This window comes from Coffea arabica, chromosome 2c, assembly GCF_036785885.1.
Source record: "Coffea arabica cultivar ET-39 chromosome 2c, Coffea Arabica ET-39 HiFi, whole genome shotgun sequence".
Classification (NCBI taxonomy): Eukaryota; Viridiplantae; Streptophyta; class Magnoliopsida; order Gentianales; family Rubiaceae; genus Coffea; species Coffea arabica.
The window spans coordinates 72,097,952-72,123,504 of NC_092312.1; the positions used below are offsets into that span (position 1 = coordinate 72,097,952).

General features: G+C 37.5%; 2 protein-coding genes and 1 non-coding gene across 4 annotated transcripts; 1 reads left to right on the forward strand and 2 right to left on the reverse strand.

The window, feature by feature from the left end:
• Window positions 1-1,353: 1,353 nt before the first annotated feature.
• LOC113728281 (small nucleolar RNA R71) lies at window positions 1,354-1,460 on the reverse strand. The gene has a single exon (XR_003458010.1). It is a non-coding gene; the product is annotated as a small nucleolar RNA R71 (small nucleolar RNA).
• Window positions 1,461-15,703: 14,243 nt separating this feature from the next.
• Window positions 15,704-20,683, forward strand: LOC113727785 (peptide chain release factor PrfB2, chloroplastic-like). Of its 2 annotated transcripts, XM_027252129.2 has the most exons (7): window positions 15,707-16,878; window positions 17,480-17,692; window positions 17,986-18,087; window positions 18,274-18,411; window positions 19,406-19,710; window positions 19,791-19,944; window positions 20,036-20,683. In XM_027252129.2, exons 1-7 carry the CDS (start codon window positions 16,465-16,467, stop codon window positions 20,168-20,170), a joined length of 1,461 nt encoding a protein of 486 aa, XP_027107930.1. In that variant the 5' UTR covers window positions 15,707-16,464; the 3' UTR covers window positions 20,171-20,683. The 2 variants fall into 2 exon arrangements, with proteins under 2 accessions (XP_027107931.1, XP_027107930.1); XM_027252130.2 differs by lacking the exon at window positions 17,480-17,692 and having other exon boundaries at window positions 15,704-16,878.
• A 458-nt stretch (window positions 20,684-21,141) lies between these two features.
• Window positions 21,142-23,029, reverse strand: LOC113727786 (ribosomal RNA small subunit methyltransferase-like). Its single transcript, XM_027252132.2, has 2 exons — window positions 22,591-23,029; window positions 21,142-22,088 (listed from the first exon to the last, which is right to left on the reverse strand). The coding sequence occupies exons 1-2, from the start codon at window positions 22,912-22,914 to the stop codon at window positions 21,348-21,350; spliced, it is 1,065 nt and encodes a 354-aa protein (XP_027107933.1). The 5' UTR covers window positions 22,915-23,029; the 3' UTR covers window positions 21,142-21,347.
• Between the last annotated feature and the right edge of the window lie 2,524 nt (window positions 23,030-25,553).

A 25,553-nucleotide genomic window follows, 5' to 3' on the forward strand; every position in this document is an offset into this window, starting at 1 on the left:
AGGTAATTAGTGAATTAAATCTTATGAGCGTACTTAGGATTATTTCTCAATTAGAGCAATGATTAACGGGCGTACTTTAATCACCGACACAATAAGGGGGGATTGGCTGCCATCGTTTGTTTGGTAGTTATAACTTATTTATTAATAAATAATTGAAATTGTTTGTGCATCGATGATCAATTAGGTGAACCATTGCTGAAATTATTTCTTGACTAGATTTTTAATTATTATTACCTTGATTTTAGTGAATTGTCATTTGATTTTTAGTTAGTTATTTATTTTATTTTTAATTGTCTTCTTATTTTATTTGTTTTAGATTTTTAATTATTGTTACTCTAAATTTAGTGAATTGTCATTTAATTTCTAGTTAGTTATTTATTTTTATTTTTATTTAAATTTTTTTGATTGTCGTCGTTTATATAAAATCACCCCTGTGTTATTTTGAATTTCTTAAAAGACAAATACCCCCAATCCCTGAGGATACGATTCTACTTGCCCTGTCTACCAATTCATAATTATTTGTGAAAAAAATCATCTCATTCGGGTATATCGGATCAAGTAAACTCTTCAGGAACATGGTGCATCAAGTAACCCATTGCACACCTAGAGTCCCTGCTCCAATACTTGGAATCGAGTGTTGGCTACTTTAACTGACAGTTAGGTTTATTTTTATTATTGTACAGGATTCGACACCCTGTCAATTTTTGGTGCCGTTACCGGGGACTGGTGTCAGTTATTTTTTTCTTTTTAAATTCATTTTTGTTCTAATTTTCTGATACTTTGCGAGTGTATGCCTCGTTCTTCTCATACAGGTGAGTTAATTTTCAACCCCGAGGTAGAGAGACTGCGCGTAAAATAAGAAAAGAGATCAAACAAATCAGAGAAGAGCACTCCAGTGCTGCATCTTAGAGACCTGAGCTAGAAGTTGAACCAACAGATTCGTTTGGTGACACTTTGAGTGACTCGGAGCAAGAAAGAGTCACTATGGCTAATGCACGAACATTAAGGGAATGGGCTCCTCCTTATTTAACTTAGCAGCCTTTATGCATTACTTTCCCCAGTTTAAATGATAACACCCCATTTGAGTTAAAATCTGGGCTAATTCATCTTCTGTCATCTTTTCATAGATTATCAAGTGAGGAGCCGTATAAGCATTTGCAGGATTTTGATGTCGTGTACAACAGTATGAAACTCTCGAAAATCACAGAAGAGCAGATAAAAATGAGGGCATTCCCCTTCTCCTTGAAAGACGCAAAAGACTGGTTGTACTACCTACCCCCAGGTATTATCACCACATGGGACCAGTTAAAGAAAAAGTTTTTAGACAAGTATTTTCCCGCGTCTCGAGCTGCAAGTCTAAGAAAGGAGATCTGTGATATCAAGCAGCACCCAGGGGAGTCGCTTTATGATTATTGGGAGCAATTCAAGAAGTTGTGTATCAAGTGCCCCCAGCACCAAATAAGTGAACAGTTGCTCAAACAATATTTTTACGAGGGGCTACTCTTCAGAGACATGAGTATAATTGATGTTGCGAGTGGAGGGGCACTGGTGAACAAAACCCCTCGAGCAGCGTAGGAGCTAATTGAGGGAATGACTGAGAATTTGCAATAGTTTGGTATAAGGGAGGATGTCCCAATACACAAGGTGAATGAGGTAGAGACATCCTCTATCTAGCAGTTGACTTATTTTGTTAGACAACTGGCTGTAGGAAGTGCATCTCAGACTAAGGTGTGCTGGATTTGCACTAGTATGGGTCATTCTACGGAGATGTGTCCAATGATTCAAGAGAAAAGTGCAAAGCAAGTAAACACGGCTGGTCACGCGCCTGCGCCAAGAAAGGCCAATGACCCGTACTCGAATACATATAACCCGGGTTGGAGAGACCATCCCAACCTCAGCTATGAAGGGAACAGGCAGTCTAACTTTGTGCCGAATTGACAACAAGGGTACCAGCAGTAGTACCAATCCCGACCACCTCCGCCACTGAATTCTAGTCCATCTTTGGAGGAGATGATGAAACAACTGATGGCTACCACCGCACAACATCAACAGAAGACAGACTCCGAACTGCATAATATAAGAAATCAAATGAGCCAGATGCAATCCATGCAAAATTAGATGAATCAAATGGTCATAACAATCAACCGTTTGGAATACCAAATCCAAGGTAAATTGCCGTTTCAACCTGAATTGAACCCGAAGAACATAAGCGCGATGACCCTAAGGAGCGAGAAGGAAATTCAGGGGCTTGAACCTGTGATCCTTAAGGACAAGGATGACGAAAAGATCGAAAATGAGCTTGAGAAGGAGGACAGTAATGGTACAAATCCAAAGGTACTTCCAGACCCAATCATTACAGCTAAAACTAAGCCGCCTCACTTTCTTAGCAGGTTGGAGAAACCGAAAAAATAGGATAAGGAGAAAGAGATATTGGAGGTGTTCCGCAAGGTAGAGATCAATATCCCCCTGTTAGACACAATCAAACAGGTGCCGAAGTACGCAAAGTTTTTGAGGGACTTGTGCGTCAATCGAAGGAGACTGAGGAGAGATGAAAAAGTTATTGTTTGGGAGAATGTGTCAGCGGTCCTATAGAGCAAACTTCCACCGAAATGTGGGGACCCAAGTATGTTTACTATCCCCTGTAGGATAGGTAACACTTTGATTAGAAAGACCATGTTGGACCTAAAGGCGTCAATTAATGTAATACCTAAATTTATCTATGTTTCTCTGAATCTAGATCCATTAAAAGAAACTGAGATAATCATTCAATTAGCTGACCGAACTAATGTATATCCTAATGGGTTGGTTGAAGATATGTTGGTAAAAATTAATGATTTGGTGTTTTCAACTGACTTTTATGTACTCGATATGAATGATGATCACTCCCCTGATCTCTCACCTTTGCTATTAGGTAGACCATTCTTGAGCACAGCACAGACAAAAATTGATGTTAATAAGGGTACCTTGTCCACGGAGTTTGATGGAAAAATTATGCATTTTAATATTTTTGATAATATGAAATATCCCTTAACTCTAACTTTAGTTCTATTTTTCCTGTGAGTGCTATTGATCCTGCGGTGCAGAAAGTGTTTGAAACTGTTGACAGGGATGAGTTGGAGGTTGTTTTAACTAAACACCTCGAGTTGGAGACAACTCCTGAGGTAGAGTGGAGTGAAGATTTGAAATGCACAATAGGGGCACTCCACTCGTTGCCAGCCAAAACGAAAAGGTATGAAGTCTCACCTATTTTCATTCCCGAACCTCACCAAAGGGTATTACCATCTGTGGTGCAGGCACCTGTGTTGTAATTGAAACCCCTGCCGGAGCACTTGAAATATGCGTATTTGGGCGATAACGAAACACTCTCGGTGATTATCTCAACTACACTATCAGATACCCAAGATGAGAAGTTAATCCAGGTTCTGTGAGAGCATAAAGAGGTGATAGGGTAGACCATCATCGACATCAAGGGAATCAGCCCCTCCATCTATATGCACCGGATTAGGTTGAAAAAAGATGCCAAACCCGTACGGTAAGTTCAAAGGAGATTCAACCCCCTTATGATGGAAGTGGTGAAGAAAGAAATTTTGAAGTTGCTCGATGTGGGGATCATTTTCGTGATATCAGATAGCCCATGGGTTAGTCCGGTCCAGGTAGTCCCAAAGAAGGCAGGAGTGACGGTAGAGGCTAATCAAACGGGTAAACTCGTGCCAGTGCGCAAACCCACTGGATGGAAGCAGTGTATTGACTATCGTAGGCTGAACGCCGTTACCAAAAATGACTATTTTTCTCTCCCTTTCATTGACTAAATGGTTGAACGCTTAGCTGTAGGGCTTACTATTGTTTCTTGGATGAATTTTCAGGATATTTTCAGATAGTAATTGCACCACAGGATCAAGAAAAGACGACTTTCACGTGCCTATTCGGGACCTTTGCTTATAGACGGATGCTCTTCGGGTTGTGCAATGCACCTGCAACATTCCAGAGATATATGGTAAACATTTTTCCTAAATATGTTGAAAAAATCATTGAGATTTTCATGGGCGATTTCAATGTATACGGTGATAGCTTTGATACCTGTCTAAATAACCTGAAACCGATTCTGTTGAAATGTATAGAGACTAATCTTGTGCTTAACTGGGAAAAATGTTATTTTATGGTTGACCATGGAATAGTCTTAGGTCATGTTGTGTCTTCTAAAGGTATTGAAGTTGACAGGGTGAAAATTGATGTTATATCTGCTTTACCTTACCCCGCGAGTGTGCGGGAAGTACGCTTTTTTCTTGGACATGCAGGATTTTACCGAAGGTTCATCTAAAACTTCTCAAAGATTGGAACCCCGCAGTTTCAACTCTTATAAAAAGATGTGACTTTCGAATTCGATAACAAATGTGAGAGAACTTTCGACACGTTAAAGAAGCTGTTGACCTCACCTCCAATCATCCAACCCCCTAACTGGAGTTTGCCATTTGAGATCATGTGCGATGCCAGTGATCATGCTGTAGGTGCTGTATTGGGACAAAGAGTGGGAAAGGCAACTCACGTCATCTACTATGCATCCCGAGTCTTGAACGGAGCTCAATTAAACTACTCCACTACTGAGAAGAAGCTCCTCGAAGTTATATTTGTTAGGTACTAAAGTTATTATAGTTTCTGATCATACAGCGTTAAAGTACCTAAGGACCAAGAAAGATGCAAAATCGAGACTTATAAGGTGGATATTGCTCCTACAGGAATTTGACCTGGAGATAAGGGATAAAAGAGACTCAGAGAATCTAGTAGCCGACCATTTGAGTAACATACCAGTTGGAGAGGAGAACGAGCCATTAAAGGATGCATTCCCTGAAGAGCATTTATTTTCTCTAAATTCTCAACTCTTTGGTATGCTGATTTAGTTAATTACTTAGTAATGGGTAATTTCCCTGCAGGTTGGCCAAAATTGAATAGGGATAAATTGAAAAGCGACGCCAAATATTTCATCTGGGATGACACGTACTTGTGGAAGAAATGTGCTGACCAGTTGATGAGACGATATGTGAGTGAATTTGAATTTCAGTCATTTTTGAGTATTTGTCATACTTTTGCCTGTGAAAGCCATTTTGGACCCAAGATAACTGCTCATAAGGTACTAGAAAATGGGTTTTATTGACCTTCTTTGTTTAAAACTGCGTATGTGTTTTGTAAGTGATGTGATCGATGTCAAAGGGTAGGTAATATAGCCCGTAGAGATCATATACCCCAAGTCCCGTTGATTTTTGTCGAAATTTTTGACGTCTGGGGTATAAATTTTATGGGGCCTTTTCCTACCTCATTTGATTTTATATATATTTTGTTAGCAGTCGATTATGTGTCTAAATGGGTGAAGATTAAGGTCACCCGGACTAATGATTCGAAAGTGGTTATAGATTTTATTAGGTCTAATATTTTTGTGTGTTTCGGGATGTCAAGAGCCATTGTTAGTGATAGGGGGACGCACTTCTGCAACAAATCATAGCCGCACTGTTTCGCAAGTACGGTGTACTCCATAGGGTTTCAACGTCGTACCACCTCAAACCAATGGTCAGGCGGAGGTATCGAATCGAGAAATTAAGTCCATCTTGAAGAAAATGGTACGATCCGATAGGAAGGACTGGAGTCAAGGTTGGAAGATGCACTTTGAGCCTATCGGACTGCGTACAAGACTCCTATTGGGATGTCACCATACAGATTGGTATTCGGGAAGCCATATTACCTTCCAGTGGAGTTCGAACATAAGGCTTTTTGGGCAATAAAATAGTGTAACATGAATCTAAAAGAGGCCGGTGCTCAATGAAAGTTGGATTTGCAAGAATTAGAGGAGATTTGGAACGAAGTGTACGAGAATGCATTAATTTACAAGGAGAAAAGCCGGGCATTTCATAATCAACAAATTTCTAGGAAAACCTTTGAAATTGGTCATAAGGTCCTCCTGTACCAATCCAGGTTGAAACTCTTCCCAGGTAAGCTACGTTCCCGTTGGATTGGACCTTTTATTGTCACTCACGTCTTTCCCTATGGTGCAGTTGGAATCCAGAGTGCTAAGACAGACAATAAGTTTGTGATGAATGGACACCGTCTCAAGCATTATTACGAAGGTTTTTCAAGGGGAAAAGTGGAGACGATACGCCTAGATGCACCACCGTGTCCCAATTAGGGACGCTTTGCCGTGTCTAACCGAAGACATTAAAGAAAGACGCTCATTGGGAGGCAATCCAATCTCTTTTAATTGTTTGTTTGGTTTTGTGTAGTAGTTTAAATATGTTTTCCTTAAGTTTGACTGATTTCAGATTTCAATTTTCATTCTTGACGATTCGTGGGTGTCTCTCTGACATAACGTGCCCGCGTCAAGTCGTATGGAGAGCTCACGGTCAGAAGGGTTCCTGCCTTTTTGACGTGCCCACGTCACGTTCGCGGGAAAAGCAAGTATTAAAAACTCGATGACAGTTTTCGATTTCCTATTAGTCTCTAATTTTGAATTTCGAAAATAAGTTTTGTAATAATAATAGTATTCAAAAAAAAAGAAGAAAATAAAGAAAATAAATAATAAAAAATAAAAAAATTAATTAAACAAAAAAATAACAAATTATTTAAATTAAAAATTTTTTATAAAAAAAAGTCTTTCTGTTTAGCCATAATTTTTTATTTCCAAAATTAGGATTTAAAAAAAAAATCTAAACATGAAAAAAAATGGAAAACAAAAAGACCAAAAACTATTTTCTTGTCTTTTTTCTTTTTTTCTTTTTTTTCTTTCTTTCTTTCTTTTTTCTTTTTTCTTTATTCTTTCTTCTTTCTTTCTTTTTCTTCTTTCTTCTTTCTTTCTTCTCCCCTGTTCTCCTATGTGTCGCTCGAAGCCTCATGCCCGTCGCCATCTTCCCCATCTCGCGCGCGCGCCCCATCACGCGGCTGCCTACTCCGACAGCACCGCATACTACCGCGTGACCCCATGATTCGCCACTAGCCACATTCTATCTCTTTTCTCGCATCTCCAGCCAGATGCAGCCTTCCACCAATGCACCCGTGACCACCGCCACTCGACGTCGCACGCCGCCACAGCCGTGGCCTCTGTTTCTCTCTGGACCCTCGGGCAGTGCGCCACCCGTTCCTCCACAGCAGCCTGCCGCTGCCACCTCACCACGCGAAGCGCGTGCCGCCTCCTCTTTCCACTGCTATCCGCCGACCTCTCGCTCTCTCTTCTCTCCGGAAGCGACCACAGGCTCGCGCGCATCTCCACTGGTATGCCGCCGCTGTTCGCGCCATGACCACCCGCCCTTCCCCTTTGCGCTCTCTCTCTTTTTCACGAACGGTGGAGGTATTCACCCCTCTCACACTCATACCCAATTATTTGGGGTAATATTTTCTTGGACTTAATTGTTGGACTCAATTGGAAACTCCGTTGCCGCATTATCTGATTAAATTGAGTTACATTGTTTGGAGGGGTTCCTTGCTATTGTGGTTGTTCTTAATTGCCCATTTGAGAACCAACAGGGCTTATTGGGTTGAGTACAACATTACTAGTTGATTTCTTTGCTTTCAAGTGCGCTGCCGTAGATTTCAATTGCTCAATTTCTTGGGATTATTCTGACGTTTGCTTTCATTTGCTAATTTCATTGAGGTTTCTACTGAGATTTCGGTTGACTTATTTCTGAATTGCCTGTTGACTTGGGAAACCTGCGCCGCTTGATTTACTTGTTGAGGTTGGTAGTTTTCAGTTGATTTGTTAGGGACACTTTGGCTGTTGGTTTATATTGCTGATTTGGAGGGGCATTGTCTGTGATTTTGGTCTAATCAATTGTGCAAATTGCTGCCTCATTTACAGACTTATTTATTTCCTGGGTTGCTTATTAACTTCGGTGGACTGGGTTCCTACTTGGGGTTCCTCTGCTTGTTTTATTTACTGTAATTTTAGTGCTCTGTTGACTTTCTTTGGAGATTTGGATTTTTTCTAGTTATTGGATCAATATTTGAGGGTAACATCTTTGCTATTGCTCGGTATCTACTAGTAGTGCTTTTGTGTACTAGATATTTTGGTTCTTATTGATTTGAGTTGACAGTTTGAGGTAATGGTGAGACCAAAATTATCTTCTAGGTCTAGAGCCTCTCAATCTCAGCCCTCATCCCAACCCTCCATTCCCGTAAATACACCTACCAATCAACCATTCTCTTCTAGTGTTCGATCCCGCTTGTGTAGGGATAAGGATGCTCCTATGAATGCCCCCGCTTACTTTGGGGGGCATTTGAATTTCACTAGACCCACTGATCAACAGAGATACGCCAAAGTGTGTGAGCGGCATATCATACCCTGCAAATCTTGGGAGAAACTTTCTGTGGGTGCCCTCGGCATACGAGAGGAGATTGAGCAAATGTTTATCGCCATCGGGTGGCGCTCGTATCTTGATATCTCTTATCCCGCTTTTGTCGAGCTGATTCGGGAATTTTACTCCATATTTGAGTTTGAGTTACCTGTAAGGTACACTGTTGATACCCCAAATGTCATTCATTTCCGTCTAATGGGTCAGGAGTTCAATTTCTCCATTACCCAGTTTAATCTGGCATTTGAATTCATTACTCCAGAGTATGCCGAGACTAGGGAGTACGCTGAGAGTGCCTGTGATTATGTAGAACCATTTCTCTCTAGCTACCACGATGTGTGGAAGGACATTTCTGTCGACCGGCATCGGTATGACCCTTTTAGGTCTAGGAGCTCCTTTGTTAAGGACCCTAGTGCCCGATATGTTCAGCGATTCCTAGCCTACAGCTACTCTGGTCGCAGAGACAGTTCCGGTATACTCTCTCGACTCGAGTTCTTCTTCATCTGAAGTATGAAAAATAATATCAAGGTCAACTTGGAGTGTTGGTTGGCGGCACAGCTCAAGACCGTTTTAGCCAAAAAGAACAAACCCCTAATCCTCGTGCCCTACATCACACACTTGGCGGTACAGTTGGGAGTTCTTAATCTTCAAGACCACGACCTGCATTTGGCTTTCGAGATGGAGTTTTTGGACATGGAATGCTTAGAGAAAATGGGAGTTGTCGAGCGCCTACCCAATGATTTTTATCAGTTTACCCTTCTGGGACCAATACGAGCACCGGGTATGCACCATTCGACACGAGCGGGGCCCTCTTCGTTCCGTGGATCTACCAAGGATATTGCTGGCCCCTCCTCCTTTGTGCCTCTTCCACCCCCTGGGGCTGCTGACTGGAATCAACTTCAGACTTAAGTTCAGAATTCAGAGGTTCGGATGATCAATATTGATCACAACGTGCATTTCATGGCGCAGAATGTAGCAGCATTCATGTAGCATGCGGGTCTTACGCCGCAATTTGGTTACCACCCACCACTTTGACTTGATTTTAGGGAAGTTTTGTTGCCCTCTCTCCTACTTTTGGTGTTTATTTGCTACATTGAGGGCAATGTATCGTTTAGGTGTGGGGGGATCAGTTGTGGTTCTAGTTTTTAGTAGTTTTTAGTTTTTAGGTGTTTTTTCATTATTTTTAGTTTGTTATTTGTCTATCTTTCGTTCATTTTCCTTCTTCCTTTTTAGTGCTTAACTCTCATGTGAAGGCAAAAATTTGATGTTAGATTGTTGACTCTAATTCTACTATTGCCAAGTTTTAATAAAAGTGTATCGAGTTAATGTGGTTAAGTCCAAAAATATCTCTTTGGTGAATATCGGTGATTGCTTGACTCTTTTGAGATCTTTGTTAACTTTTCTAGGCATAGGGAATGATTGTTGGCATTTTTCATGTGAATTGGTCCAATATTAACTTTAGTTCTCCATGTTTGAAAAAAAATGAGGTTAGCTGCTGTTTTTGTTTTTTTTAAGGTGTTATTTTGAGTTATTGTGTTATCTAGTTGTAAATAAGAGTTGACTGTACTCCGCTAATTGTTACTACCGAGTAACCGGGGATTTTCACCAAAAATATCGATTCTCGCGTCAAAAAGTAGTAATTTCTATGAATACGTGGTTGTATAGCGATAGGAGCTGAGTAATTGGGCTCCTTCATCTGAAAAATGTCGGAGTTCGCATTAAAAGACTCCAATTGCAAGAGACTAAGTCTTTTGTGCTAACTTAAAAAAAAAGAAAAAAAAAGAGAAAAATAAATAATAGAAAACGGAAAAAAAATGTAGGTTGTGTTAGTGTGTGATAGAAGTCAGCTTGCCGATTTATGATTTTAATGTGGAGATTTTGGTTAATATTTGGACCATTTGCTGATAAATATTGTGCGCCATTCCTTTTTCTTATATTGATTAACCTGGAATTGAAGGAGTTTGTGGTGTAGAAGCTAATCAGGATGATGTTTTTCGGATTTTGATCACTAATGCTTGATATATGATTTTTCTTGGTATCTTGACAATATAGTAGATAGAGCAATAGCCATTGTCAAATTTTGGCATTTGTTTGATGTTATCATGCTTGAGGGCAAGCATGGTTTAGGTGTGGGGGGAATTGATATGTTACGATTTTATTATTTATTTTATTATTAATTTCTCCTATTACCTGAGCTAATGTGGATTAATTGTTGGATTCTACTCACTTTTAATATTTTGTATTTATTTCAGAAAATAGAACGAAAATATGATAATAAGTGCCAATTTGATAGGTAAGGATTCCAAGTCACAAAGCTTATTCCAGAGGCATTGTTGGCAAAGGAAAACTTTGGCCCATTTTGATAATTGCTGGAGAAAATGAAACGCAGAGAGTCTTCGGCTCCATGGGGGGTCGCCGCACAGTAGCAGGAGGCTACTTAGTTAGGAATTGAGAGCAGAGGACGGGCACTATCTTGTTTCTCTTTAGTTTTTCATCCTTTAGCTTAGCTTCTGACTTGTCTTCCTTTATAGCTCTTATTAGTTCCTTTCCCTTTTTCGTATGTCAAGACAAGTAGGAATCAAATAGTCAATCAATCATCCTCTGTAACTTTGCATTTCTCTATTCCTTCGATCGAATTGAATTTGCCCATTTTCCAATCAATGGCCGCTGCTTTCTCTTCGATTTCGTGTGGGTCTTTCGCATTGGGAATGAACTAAATTCCCTTCTCTAGCCAAGGAACAACGGAGGCTTTGGTTCGCTTAAAAATTGTGAGATCGATTTAATTTTATCTTTTTCTTTTATTTACTGGTATTCGCTTATTCCCTGATTGCAATACTTATGATTATTTAATTAATTGATTGTCTTGGATTCGGATAATTAGTTAATTTGGTAATCTATTATCAATTAGGGCATTAAATCCGTAATTGTTTAATTACCTTGAATTAGTAACAACTGGCATGATTAGATTTGTGTCAGAGGGATACGCGGGCTAATCTGAAATAACTCTGATAGTGCGTTATTTGGTTAGAATAGGGCTCCTCTAATACGTAAGGCTATTGGGGAATTAAATCTTATGGGCGTATCTAGAATTATTTCTTAATTAGAGCAGTGATTAACGAGCGTACCTTAATCACTGACACAGTAAGGAGGGGTTGGCTGTTATCACTTGTTTGGCAGTTATAACTTATTTATTAATAAATAATTAGAATTGCTTGTGCATCGATGATCAATTAGGTAAACCATTGCTAAAGTTATTTCTTGGCTAGACCTTTAATTATTATTACCTTGATTTTAGTGAATTATCATTTGATTTTAGTTAGTTATTTATTTTATTTTTAATTGTCTTCTTATTTTAATTGTTTTAGACCTTTAATTATTGTTACTCTAAATTTAGCGAATTGTCATTTAATTTCTAGTTAGTTATTTATTTTTATTTTTTATGTGAATTTCTCTGATTGTCGTCGTTTATATAAAATCACCCCTGTATTACTTTGGATTTCTTAAAAGACAAATACCCCCAGTCCCTGAGGATACGACCCTACTTGCCCTGTCTATAAATTCATAATTATTTGTGGAAAAAGCCATCCCATTTGGGTATATCGGATCCAGCAAACTCTTCGGGAACAGGGTGAATCAAGTAACCCATTGCACATCTAAAGCCCCTGCTCCAGTACTTGGAATCGGTTGTTGGCTACTTTAACTGGCAATTAGGTTTATTTTTATTACTGTACAGGCTTCAACACCCTGTCACTACCAAAATTGCTGAGTAAGCAGTGACCGAATGAGGGAAACTCTAGAATGATCAACCACCGAATGAAGAAACTTTGAGTGGTCAGTCGAGTGAAGAAGTATGCTCAATTCTCTCCCTACCAACCGAGCACTAGGAACAAAATTGAGAGAGAGATTCGGTCACACCATTCATCTCAAAACACAACCGAGTGAGAGGAAAAGAAAATGTTTCTGGTTTCACCTTGCTACCAGCCTGCAACCGAGAGATTGAGGGAGAGGAGATAAACATTGGCTCGCTTCATTTCCCCAGCTTGTAACCTCAACACCACAAGCCAAACGTAAGGAAGGCAGGAGTAAGACTTGAGGAATTGAATTAGAAACATGAACAGTCTGCAACATCGAAACTCAGGAGGAAAAAGTAAGAATCTGCAATAATCTCTTGCTTATTCGGTATAAAAGGATTAAAATACGAGCTGCATGTGAATTTAGCAAAGAAAATGGGTCTTTAGTCAAGGTGAAACTCTGTTTTGAAGGAGATAAAACTGTTGGACAGATTTGGAGGGAATTAGAAGCTGTTGTTGAATTCCAGCTTATAAATGATGGAAAATTTGTGTGATAACCACTTAAGCATCTGGTTCACTTGAATACGTATGTTGCAGGCTGGATTCTAGTGAAGAAAATTGAGTTTTACTGCAAAGAAATTTGTTTAGAACTGATAGCTAGTTGGAGGAAAATTCTGACTTCTAGCTGTGAGATAGGCATTGGTTGTGTAGCCTGTTATCAAAAAAGAAATGGAAAGATTGCTGTTGAATCCGGTAAACCATGACTCTGATATCCTATGCTAAACTGTAACATGATGCATGGCATCATGGTTGCTTCATGCATGAGAAAGTGAGCATGAAATAGTAAGGATTGAGCTTGAAAGAATCTGATGCATACTGCTATGCTTCAGATTTTGTAGCCTTACGCAGACATGGGATTTGATTCAATTTTCTTCTGGAATCTGGTCATAAACTCCCATGTTTAGCTAAGGATAACCTGTCGCTAAATAAATAACCTCTGTATGAGTGATTGAGACCTAAAACTGAAAAGGAAAAGTTCAGGAAGTGTCAAATAATAAACTACTGCCATGCTGAAAATTCATTAGCTCCAACCGAGAGGGAAAAGAAGGAAACTCTGGTTGTCCTTTGAAAATCTAACTTCCGGACTCACGTATAGGATTGTAACATGTCATAAGTTACTTAACTCCTACAAATGAGACAGAAATGAATTGAAACTAAAGGGAATTTTAAAGGAAGAATGAACAATCTGCTGCAAGTGTTCTTGTTACTCTAGCTGTCCTCTGCAAACTTTGGCTTTTAAACTATTGTATTAAGTTGTAGTATATCATAAAGCCTCTTAACTTCATCAAGCAAGACAAAAATGAGTATAAACTAAATGAACATTGAAGGAAAGTTGAGTTCAATTTAATGCAGATAGGTTGGCCGAAGGAAAGAATAAGAAATTATCCCAGGTTCTTCATGGATTCTGGTTCTAAACTTCTACATTGAGGTTTAATTCATTGTATAACATTTCCATCTTATCATGCTTGTTAGATTTGAGTGCAAAATGAAGAGACTAATGGGAAAATTCTTGATTAAAAGCTAATGGAACCTGTTAGGAAAGCCGAGATAGAGAAATGAACTTTTAATCAATCTTCTTTCGAATTTTAGTTGTGAACTTTTATATGCTCTATTTAAGGCTACTTTATAGCTTGATAGTCATGTTTTGCATGTTAAGTTGGAGTTAACATAGAAGAAATTAAGGAAGTAGTCATATGTTGAATTGCCAATTGATGACTGTTACACTTAGCTGATGACATATTAGTATATATATGATTTCTTGGCTAATCCATTTGCTGGAATTAAGTGTTATTTGCCTTGGTTTGTGTTGGACAGAATGCATACTAAGATATTAGTGTTTTAAGCAAGTAAACAGTGGAGCTTTGTTCAACATTTTGAAATGATATTGCTGGAAATTTTACTTGCTGGCCGAAACAGTGATGAGTTAAGTCTTCCATGATGTTTTCGGAAATTCTAAGATAACTTTGTAGTAATTATATACATAAAACAGCTTATAACCTCTTAACCTTGTCTTCATGAATATTTTATAGAACTAAAAACTTGGGGGGCTGGTGTAGTGGAACAAAACCCAAACTACAAACAACTTAGAATCTAGTTTAGCTTAAATGGAACAAATGAAGAGTTCATTTGCCTTAATCCTTGAATATTGGATAGAAAATGATTTAATCTTAGTCTAAACGTTTTACAAGACTTTAAACTTGGAATATATGTATATTTCTTGGTTAAAATGATAAAGTCAATAAGTTTCGAGATAGAATGTAGGATAAATAGTGAATATAGTATATTTTGTATTTTAAAGTCAAACTTGATTTTAATAATTCAAATAATAGGGTAATAAATGGTAAATGAACATTTACAAATTGTATATTTACTTTAGAGTTATAATTGTCTCAGGGGATAGCTGTGAGTTAAGAAACAAACCCGAGACTCGAGAGTAATTTATTTGGATATTTGGTGAGTGTTTAACTGTTTATGTTTACTTAAGTGAAATTATGTGATAAATGTGTTTATTATGGAATATTGCTAATGATTCATTGTAAAGTGTATCTCAATTGTCCCTCGCTTTCTAAGTCGAAAGTGTACCTTATCGCACTCGGCTTAGTTGAGTTTGAAGGTTAATAATTGACTAAATGTTACTGTAAGTTTGCATGAATATAAGCCGTATGTGTACTTTACCACATCGGCTAAACTGGGCCCCAAAACTCTTTGTTCAACGGACTATTCGAGCCACCAAAGGGCTTGGTCAGATAGGACGGAAGATTTGGATAAATGTTTCGGTATACTCGAGTATTACCCTGAAGTTGAGAGATTATTGAACTGATTATTGAATGTAGGGGATTGTTTATTGTTTTGGAGGACATAAGGAGGTGAATGGTTTGAGTGTGCAATGATATTGAAATGAATGTACAATGAAATTGGAATGAGTATCTCTTGACACTGAAATGAATCCTTAATGACATTGAAATGACTCTTAGAAGGAAGTGGCTCTAATGCGAGCACCGTATCCTTTAAAAGTGATTGTTCAGTGAAGTGTTCCTTAGTTGCTTAATTTTGTTATTGGTTTTTCTGGTTTAAGTACTTATTGATTGTTGCTTGCATGGAAACCTCACTGAGCGTTAGCTCAACCCTTTAATTTTGTTTTTCTTACAGGAGTTGGTGGTCGAGAAACGAACGAGGGAGCTTAGGAAGTTAACATAAAGTCTTTTGTGATTGTAAATTATCTAGTATCATACCATGGTTGAAGTTTTGTACTAAACTTGGCATTGAAAAACATTTGAACATGTGGTTTTAGTATACCACAATGTTATCTTTGAAGTTAATATAAGATTAATGAGAGTTTATCAAATGTTATCTCTGAAATTAATGTAAAATTAATGAGTCCTGACGAGAGTCAGACAGATAATCCACTAACTTTTAGGGTACACCCTAGAAGGAGGTGGGGTCGTCACATGTATGATTTGATGTATCACTTATACCCAAAGCTACGAAAAACTTTATTTCAATGTATCCATATTATTTTTGTAGTGTACAAGTTCAGCAAGGCCAAAATTTCCCAATAAACTAACAAGGATTTCATGGCTTCGCCTAACACTCATCATCCATCACAACAAAAGTCATTTTGATGGCTGCTTGGGATAATCCTTTGATTCCTGCTTTGAACTTGGAATGGCTATAGCTGTGTAGAAGAAAGAAAGAGAGAAGCTTTTACTGCTATCTCTTTTGAAAAAGGAAGCCTCTTCTTCGATGTAAGAAGGATTGTGTTTTGGGCTGCTCAAGGACTAGTTAGAGGGCAGCAACAAAGATGATTGACATGATAGATTGAGGGAATAGAGAGGTTGGAGAAGAAGGGTAGGAGTAGAAGGAGGAGGTGGGTGGTAAGTGATAGGAATTGATAATAGAGGGAGGAGATATCTGAAAGTTCCTAAAATACCCCAGTTTAATTGGTCAATGTGGAGTTTGATCTATTTTCCGTGGTGACACGGCCGTAGAGATCCTTAATTGAAACCATAATATAAGTGTAGGGATCAAATTGGCCGAAAACAAAAATTAGGGATTAAATCGACATTAATAAAAAATTTAGAGATGAATTTGGCTATTTTCCCTAAAATTTTCAAAACATTTGAAAATGTAGACTAGGATTGACTTATTCGATGCGCTGAAATGCCGTCCAAATCTTTAAACACCTGGCCCGAAAAAAGCCTTAAACCCCCCGGTGCCATAGCAATTTTTGTGCTGAACGCGTAAACAACTTGCAGATTCCACAGCACCGATTCGTATGACCAAAGATGATATCTTTGATACTGAAGCGATCAGCATTTCTTGAACAAAACCACCTGTTCAAACCCCAATTCTGTTTCCAACTTCTTTCCTCTCTGACTCAATCTCAGTCTTACAATTCCTCCCCTTCAAGTCAAAATCACTCAGTTTTGCCTTCTGGGTATGGTTATTTGGGGAAAAAGAATAGTGGGTGCTCTTCATCATCGCTTCAAAGATTGGAAATCCCACCTGGGATTTTATGTAATGGACGGTTTTATGGTTCTCAGTCCCAGACTGCTATTGAGCCCTCAACTTCAGATGGGCTTACTGTGGATGGTATTATAGCTAATAATTGGACTATTCTTGATGAAGATGAGAGTGATTGGAAGAGCCATGCCTCTGCAATTGCTCAGTCCATTCATCTTATCAAGAAACGCCTGAAGGTATAACTGTAAATATATGGACTTGTATGTAAATATCGCATTGGAAAAACTTGCTTCATTTGTGCAATAAAAATTTTAACTTTAGTAGTAAGAGGTCATCAAGTTTATGGCTTGTATTGTCTGTCAATTTGGCCAGTTCTGGGGTTGGTTCCATTTGGTTCTCTTGCATCATTTGGGTATGTTTTAACCAAAGCAATGAGAAGGTGTTTGTGCTGTTATTTTATCATAGTGCAGCATTTGTTGTATTTCAAATGTTTTGATTTCGCTTGGCATGCATCCTGGAGGTTGGCATAAACATACTCCATTCCGAACATATTGTTTATGATTAGCTGTTTATCCAATGAGTTGCTGAAATTGTGTAATTTTGTATTTTGTATGTTTAGAGAACCGTCTAATATTTGTTTTCGTCATAGTAAAAGTGAATTGCTATGCATATAAAATGGATTAAGAGGATGAAAATCCAGTTAGCTCTTCTCTGAGCAATCATGTTTCAGTGGGGATAGCTTGACTGATTCAGATACTGCATTTTCTTATATTATTTTTGTTTCTTGGACGTAATAATTTAAAGTTCTTCGCTGCATTTTTTTACCCGTGGTTGTAGTGGAAAAACTTACTCGTAAGGGTGAGGATGTTATCTTTCCAATTGGATAAGCCAGACCTTTGGGACGATCCAATTCAAGCAAGCAAGATAAGCCGTGAGCATGGTTTGCTTACCGGGAAAATGAATGAAGTCAAGAAATTTGAACAAGAACTGCTTGAACATATTGACATGATAAAGCTATCTCATGAGGAGAATGATCCAGAGCTGGAATTGGTGGGCCCTCAATGCTTTCTTTGTTAGGCATGTACACCTTTTGGCATCTAGTCTTAGTTCTCCAGGAACTTCCCTTTTATAAATGTCATCTTTAACAAATTAGTTTGAGTGTAACTTTCTTTGTGCAATATTTTCCATTAATGACATTTGTACTCCACTGAATGAAGCCTTTTTCCGACTGCCTAGAAACAATTGTACCACTACTAGAGATAACCACATAAGCTTCGTCTAAAATTTAGATGAATGGTTGTGGTAGATGCTGGCAATGTCTTATATATAAATCTTCTATGCAGGAAGCGGTGAAAGCTTTGATTCAGATGAGAAGAAGTGTAAAAGAGAAGGAGTTAGAAGCTTTATTGGTGGAGGAGCATGATTCTTGCTCTTGTTTCATAGAGGTAGTCCAGCCAGTGGTTGTATTGGTTATCAATTTAAGGAGATGTTATTTGTTTGATCAATCTAAGGATGATTTTACATTTTATTCTTTACTGCTTCACTGGTCCTCCTTTCTCTACCTCTAGCATTTTCTGCATATGTGTGCATCAAATATATAATTCATCATTGAATATCGTTGTTAAGTCTAGGTACAAGCTGGAGCTGGTGGTACTGAGAGCATGGATTGGGCTTCAATGGTCATGCAGATGTATAAAAAGTGGGCTCAGCGTCGAGGTTACAGGGTTACTGTAGTGGACGAAATGCCTGGTGAGATTGCGGGAATCAAGGTGCATAATCTCATGATCTTTGCTTTCTTTTTGCTTGCTGTACATTTTTAGGAGCACATCTTGATCGTAGCATAAAATAGAACAATAAATTTCAGATTCCACAGCATCACGTGGTTTGCATGATTATGGTTTTTTAGGAAAATTCAGATGTAGCAAAAATTTATGGGTTATATTTAAAGGATCTGAAACCCCCCATCAATTGGTGTCATTGGCTATCCCTTGTCATTCTTTGCTACATTTGCAATGGTATTTGAAACGTTTCCTTGTTTAATATACATGTAAAGCCACTGGTTATTATCCCGAATGCACTAGCCAAAACAATTTTGCATGAAGGCAAGATTCCTGTTTCATGCATATATAGTAGGAAACTAATCTGCCATAAATTACTTTCCAATCAGAGACAAGCCAATTTCAATGGTGAAATGGGTAAAGTTACTCTAATATATGCTTATGTATTGCTTAACATAGACATTAAGGATGATAAATATGTGGGCGTGTGTCTTTGTACCTTGCTGTAGCTGAATTGTGGATAAGAAAGTCTGTTGGTATGAGGCATAGGCGCTTGGCTCCTCTGACGAAGGAGTGAGTGTTCTAAGGATAAGCTTCACTAATTTGGAACAATTTGAGGTGTATATAATAAAATTTGGAGAATAAAACTTTTAGTGCTTAGGGCTGGCTTCATGACTTGTGTTTCCCATTGTAACCCTGGGCTTTGTTGCACCACAAGTTATCATTAGTAGTCCCCTTATTTTAGGATAGTTCATTCTTTGTCTAGCTCACTGTAAATAGATGATTTGTTGCCTCAAAATATGCTCTAGATGTATCAGATGAATGACTAGATTCAAATAATGGAGCTCGAATCACCCTGCAGTATGTTTATTTATACAAGGCTTCCAATGCTTGAGCTAGGGATCCTGTACTATCTTTTCCATTTGACTGTTCAATTTGCCTGGTCATAGCATAATCTGACCTTTGTCTGGCATTTGTTCTTTAGCGGGCAACCATCAGAGTTGATGGTGAAAACGCATTTGGATATGCCAAAGCAGAAGATGGAGCACATCGGTTGGTTCGTTGCTCGCCATTTGATAGCGCAAATCGCCGGCATACTTCATTTGCTGCCGTTGCTGTTATACCAATTCTTGGAGAAGGACTTTCTCATTATCATATTAAGGAATCTGATCTCCGAATTGAACGATTCCGTTCTGGTGGAGCTGGTGGTCAGCATGCTAATACAACTGACAGTGCTGTCAGGATAACTCATATTCCAACAGGGATCACTGCAACTTGCCAGAATGAAAGGTACAGGATACACATTTTGTTCTTTTGTTTTTAAGTTGCAAGTTTTCTTCCTGACTTTTTGTTCTTTATTCAAATGACAGGTCACAACATTCAAACAAGGCTTCTGCCATGGCAGTACTTCAGTCCCGCTTGGACAAACTTGAGATGGCTCGGCAAGCTCAAATGAATGCGCAGCATACACAATCCCTTGCTGAAAATACCTTTGGTAACCAAATACGTTCTTATGTGCTCCATGTAAGCATTAAAACCAATCTTGTTTGATGCAATTCCTAAATTTACTCCAGGAATGGCCACCTTTATCATTCGTTTACTACTTATATTGCAGCCTTATCGCATGGTTAAGGATCACAGGACAAATTATAAAGTTTCAAATGCTGATTCTGTGCTTGAAGGGGATATTGACGACTTCATTTTGAGCTATTTGTCAGCTTCCCTTGACAAAGATGAAGATGAACTGTAAAGGAAGTTCAGATCTCAGTACTTGTTCTCAGAGTGACGATGCCGGATACAGCATCTTTTAAAACAATGAGATGGTGGTTGCTACTCTCACATTCTGGTGGAATTTCAGCTGACACGTTAACAGTTGTTTTAACGACCTACTTCTGCAGTGTTAAGCAGTTAATTTCAGTTGGGAATAATCCCATGGATGAGGAGGCCTTAGATTATAATCCCTTCTCCAAAATTTTGTAGCTTATAAGCTGGTGTGGTTCAAAAAAAGTTGGTTTTGTCAAGTACATAGGAGAAATGTATCACTGGACGTCTAGTTTATTACAATCCAAGTGATGCAATGTATTATACGGTCAGGTGATGTAGTGAAGCAATTTTAGTGGTTATGGTTTTAGAGTGCTTGGAAACAAATCCACTATTGACACTTTTGTTCTGGATCTTTACATGGTAGGCAAAATGCATGAGCAGAAGCAACAATTTTGGTGTAATAAACTAGTCTCTGATAAAAATTGTTGGTTTGAGTCCATAGATTTGATTAGACCTTTACTTTTATGCCATTCTCCTGTCAAAAGCTTGTTATTTTATGCAAGATACCAAGTCCCCTGCATTTATCTTTTGAGAAACTATGCTTGAAATTGTATAATTCTGGTCAGTGAAGGACCAGAAATAATAGAAATAATGAGTTGGTGCCTAATTTGCACTCTAGAGTACTTTATAGTTTGTAAACCTCTCCGCTCCCCAGCAAACGTGAGCTCGCATCCTGGTTTCAGATCAAGCTCTCATGAAGTGGATAGAACCAGAATTAAGGATTTGTCAATACTTGCGAACATATATGAACCATTTCCATGTAGTCTTGAAACACATTCTCCGCCATCATCTCATTAGTTTTTGTCCATGTCCTCAACTAATCAGTTTCCTTTGGGCAGAACAAGAATGAGGAGGAAATTTTTAGTAGCTTTTAAGCACAAGATATTGAACAGAAGATTGAGAGGGAGAAACACAATTGCACAATATATTCCCGATATATTACAGCGTAGAAACTCTCACAGAAGTTAAAGTTGGGACACATACCCCTCATCTCTACAATGCTTACCAAAAAAGAAAGAGAGCAAAAACAAAACAAAATTGGGCGTGGATAAAATGCAGAGAAAATCACTCAAAACATGTAGCATGAGCAGCTGGTGCTTGTATCAAGAAAAATGGATTCCAGCCTTGTTAAATAGAGATAAGAGGAACATGAACTCTGTCTGTGTAAGTTTTGAGGATCTTCTCTCTTCAAAATCTCCTTGCTTCAACACATTTAAAACCTTCTCTTTAAATTCAGATCCTTTTGCATTTCCATCTTCCACCTCCATTTCCTCATCATCTCTTCCATCATCAACGTCCATGCTCAAGTCTTCCAATGTATCTCCCAAAGCAGATACAGCCAAAGCCATCTCAGTATCATCCGAAGAACCTTCATGGGATAGCTGCAATGCTTGCAAGGTTTTGTAGTTCTTTTCAAGCAACGACAGGACAGTCTTCTGTCTAAAAATAGAACCTAGAGTTTTGTTCTTCCGGTTGAAACATATTCGAACTAAACCATCCCATTCCTTGAAGTTCACAGGGGGAAGAGGTTTCCTAGGCTCTATTCTAACTACAGAAGAGTCAACCTTCGGTGGAGGCCTAAAATTATTCCTCCCTACTTTCAGTAAATGAGAAACGCGGGCCAATAATTGTGTGTTCACTGAAAGGCGACAATATAGAGTATCACCAGGCTGAGCAACAAGCCTCATTGCAAATTCTCGCTGGAACATTATTACAGCACACCTGAACAACGGACGATGTGATAATAATTTGAAAGTGAGTGGAGACGATATTTGATATGGGATGTTTGCCACACATATATCGAAGTAAGGTAGTTCACACTTAAGAACATCCCCTTGTATAACCTGCACCATTAAATGCATAGAGAATCAGCTATGAGATCCCAGAGAAATGAGCAGACTATGTACTATATAGCTGCAGAAACATATTATACACTATATAGTACAAGATTGAACGTTTCACAATTATTTACTGTCCAAAGTTATTGCAAAATTTTCCATTATGAGGGCTAACCTTTTGCTCAATTCCTAATCAAGGCGATGGCTTTACTAGACATTAAGCAAAAAGATAAGCCCTTTCATGAACTGTGAAACTTAACTCACCCCTGTTCAAAGTTTTTCCCAAAAATGGTTTCAATTTATGAAAATGACCCCATTATCTAATTAATTTATATGATTCCTTAAGCCCTTTTGCTCCGTCGTCCCATGATTCCTTAAACTATTCATAGTTTCCTCAAACAAATCGAACGATTTATACATGCATTCCAACAAAGTTGAAATCTCAAACACTAAACATTGAATTAACGAAAAAGAAACTTCACCAGAATCCATTTCTGTTATGATATACCTTGAGTCGACTGGAAAAAGGGGTTCCTTGAAACCTTCTTTGCAGTTCAAGAACCATACGGGGGTCAACTTCTACGGCGATGACTGATTTTCCAGCTTCCAGAAGCTTTTTCGTGAGATTACCAGTACCGGGACCGATTTCGAGGATGAAATCAGTGGGTTTGATGCCGGATTTTTGGATAATAGAGTCGATTAGAAGTGGGTTTTTCAATATGTGCTGACCCTTTGACTTGTGGAATGGTATCCCACCTTGGAAGTGTGGGTTACCACCGCCACCGGCGCTGCCGTTACGGAGCTTTTCTTTCTTTATCTTTCCTCCCGCCATGGATTGTTTGGGAAAGTCGGAAGCTTTGGGAGGTTAGGCCTCACTTGGAGGAGGGAGTTAGGGTTTATAATTTTCTGAAATGCATTTGGGCCTCAAGATGATCGCGGCCCAGTTTTCGAAGTTTAATTGTTTGGTTAGTCCTTAGTTAGTTTATTTATTGATTTTTTGGGTTTTATTAGTACTTTGTTTATTTATTAAATAAGTTTTTGATTTAATTAATTACTAGTTTCGTTTACATGTGAAATTTGCCCTACATGAGGAAAATTGATGTCAGGGATAAGGGCAAGAGGAGAATGGTCAAGAAAACCTCCTGTTTTCAACCTAAAAGAATTTAAAATTTGGTTAAGTACAAGGGATTTTGTAGAAATTCCAAGAATCACATGTCTTATTTACTTAAAACATGTGCTTTACCTTTTTTTTTTTTTTGACTGGTAGAGTATTTCCTATGTATTTTATTTAGTTAGGGTAGCAATCATAATTTTAAAAGAGATTTATACACCTACATTAGCTTATGGAAAATTTGAAAGTTTTGTTTGGGTTGAAATACAATAATTCATTGAGTCTTAAAAGGGATTTGTTAAACACGCATAGATGATGAAAACATACTTTAGAATAAAAGCACATCCCTTGTCTTTAATACTACTCCTGTCCGTAAAGATACTTCCACTTATAGATTAAGAAGATTTTTTTTTTTGTTTTTGATGGGAGGTTTTGAATTTTAAAATATCTTATTTACAATTCCTCTTACTTTACTAGACAACCCAACCTTTCTCAAGAAGGGTAGTTAATGTAATCATTTTTGCTTAGCACTTTTCTTATATGCTATTCTATTAATACTTGTTTTAGTGTGTATCTATTATTTTTTAGAAGAATGGTTGACTAAAAAAAATTTTTTGGGAAACGATAGGTAATTTTATTAATTATTTACACATGTATGAACTATGCATTTAGTAAGCAAAGACTCAATTAGAACTATACAAAAGTGTACCATGACACTGAGGGTCAATCCACTGCTCATCAAAAGAAAGACTTAGAGCATAGTTGCTAATGTTGCTAATTCTATTAATATTTTTAGTCCTTGACAAATGAACATTTCATAAATACTGAACTTAAACTATGGATGTTTTCCATGTGCGAGAACAATCTAAGGGCACTCACAAATAGTAGTACAAACGAATTGAGTCAAGTCGAACTTTGACCTGATTGAGCCAAGTCTCAACTTAGTTTTATGAAACTCAAATTCGAGTCGAGCTCGAGTTAAAAAAATTATTATTTTATTTTTTGAAAATAAATAAAATAATAATTTTTTAAATAAATAATAAAATATTAGAAATATATATGTAATTTTATTATTAAAATAAAAAATAAAAAAATATATAATCGAATCGGCTTGCGAACTAACGAATTAAATATCTTTGAAGTCAAGTTTGACTTGATCAGTTCAAACTCGACTCGAGCTTGATATTGACAGAGCTCAAGTCGAGCTACTCGCGAGCAACTCAATCATTTGCGCACCCTTACTCACAAAGACTTAATTAGAGTTATACAAAAGTGCACTATGACACTGGGGTTAACCTGCTCCTCATCAAAAGATAGGCCTCGAGCATAATTGCTAATGTTGTTATTTCTATTAACATTTTTAGTCCTGGACAAAACAAACGAGCATTTCATAAACAGTGAACCAAAACTATAGATGTCTTCCATGTGCGAGAACATTCCAAGGGTGCTTTTAATAAAATTAAAGTTTAAAAATTGAAAATTAAAATCTAAAGTTTGAATCCATTAACTTACTAAGGCTCTGTTTGATAAAACTGAATCTGAATTCTGAATTTTGAATACTGAAACAATTAATTTGCTGAATTTTAAGCACTGAAAAGAGATATATGAATATCTGAATCTTAATGCTGAACTTATTTATACTGTTTGATAAACATTTATAACTTAATACTTAATAAACTAAATTATACAATTTTGCCCTTCTATCTTTTAATCCAAAAAGGAAATAGAATCTATGATTTAATTAGCTTAAAATTGTTAGGTACGAAAATTATAATATTTATTTTTAAATCAAATTAATATAAAATAAGAAATATATTGTGAAAACATTAAAAGAAACATTACAATCCAATAATTCATATAATATATAAATTTGACCTAAAAAATTTAGAAATGATTGTTTGTAATTTCTTCACGTAGGTTATGCATGAATAATTGATTAGTGTGTTTGGATCCTTCTCCTACTTCTTCATTTGTCTCGTCATCTTCGACCTCTTCTCCATTTTGTATTATGGCACCATCATCATCATATTGTTGAAACCAATAATCATTTGCAGATGGAAAAAGATAAGGAGTAGACAGATGTGGGGAGTATGAAGAAATTGTAAAAGTCATTAAATAGGGAGAAAATAGAAGTAGAAAGCCATTAGATAGAGAATATTAGTTGTTTAATTAGATAAGAATTTTGAATAGAAAATATTAGGTTGTTTAATTAGATAGAGATTTTGAAGATAATTAACAAACAATGATAGATTTGATAGATAAGATAAAGTAGTTGAAGTAAATCTCTTGATTCTTATCAAACTAAGGCTCTGTTTGATAAAACTGAATCTGAATTCTGAACTCTGAATTCTGAATACTGA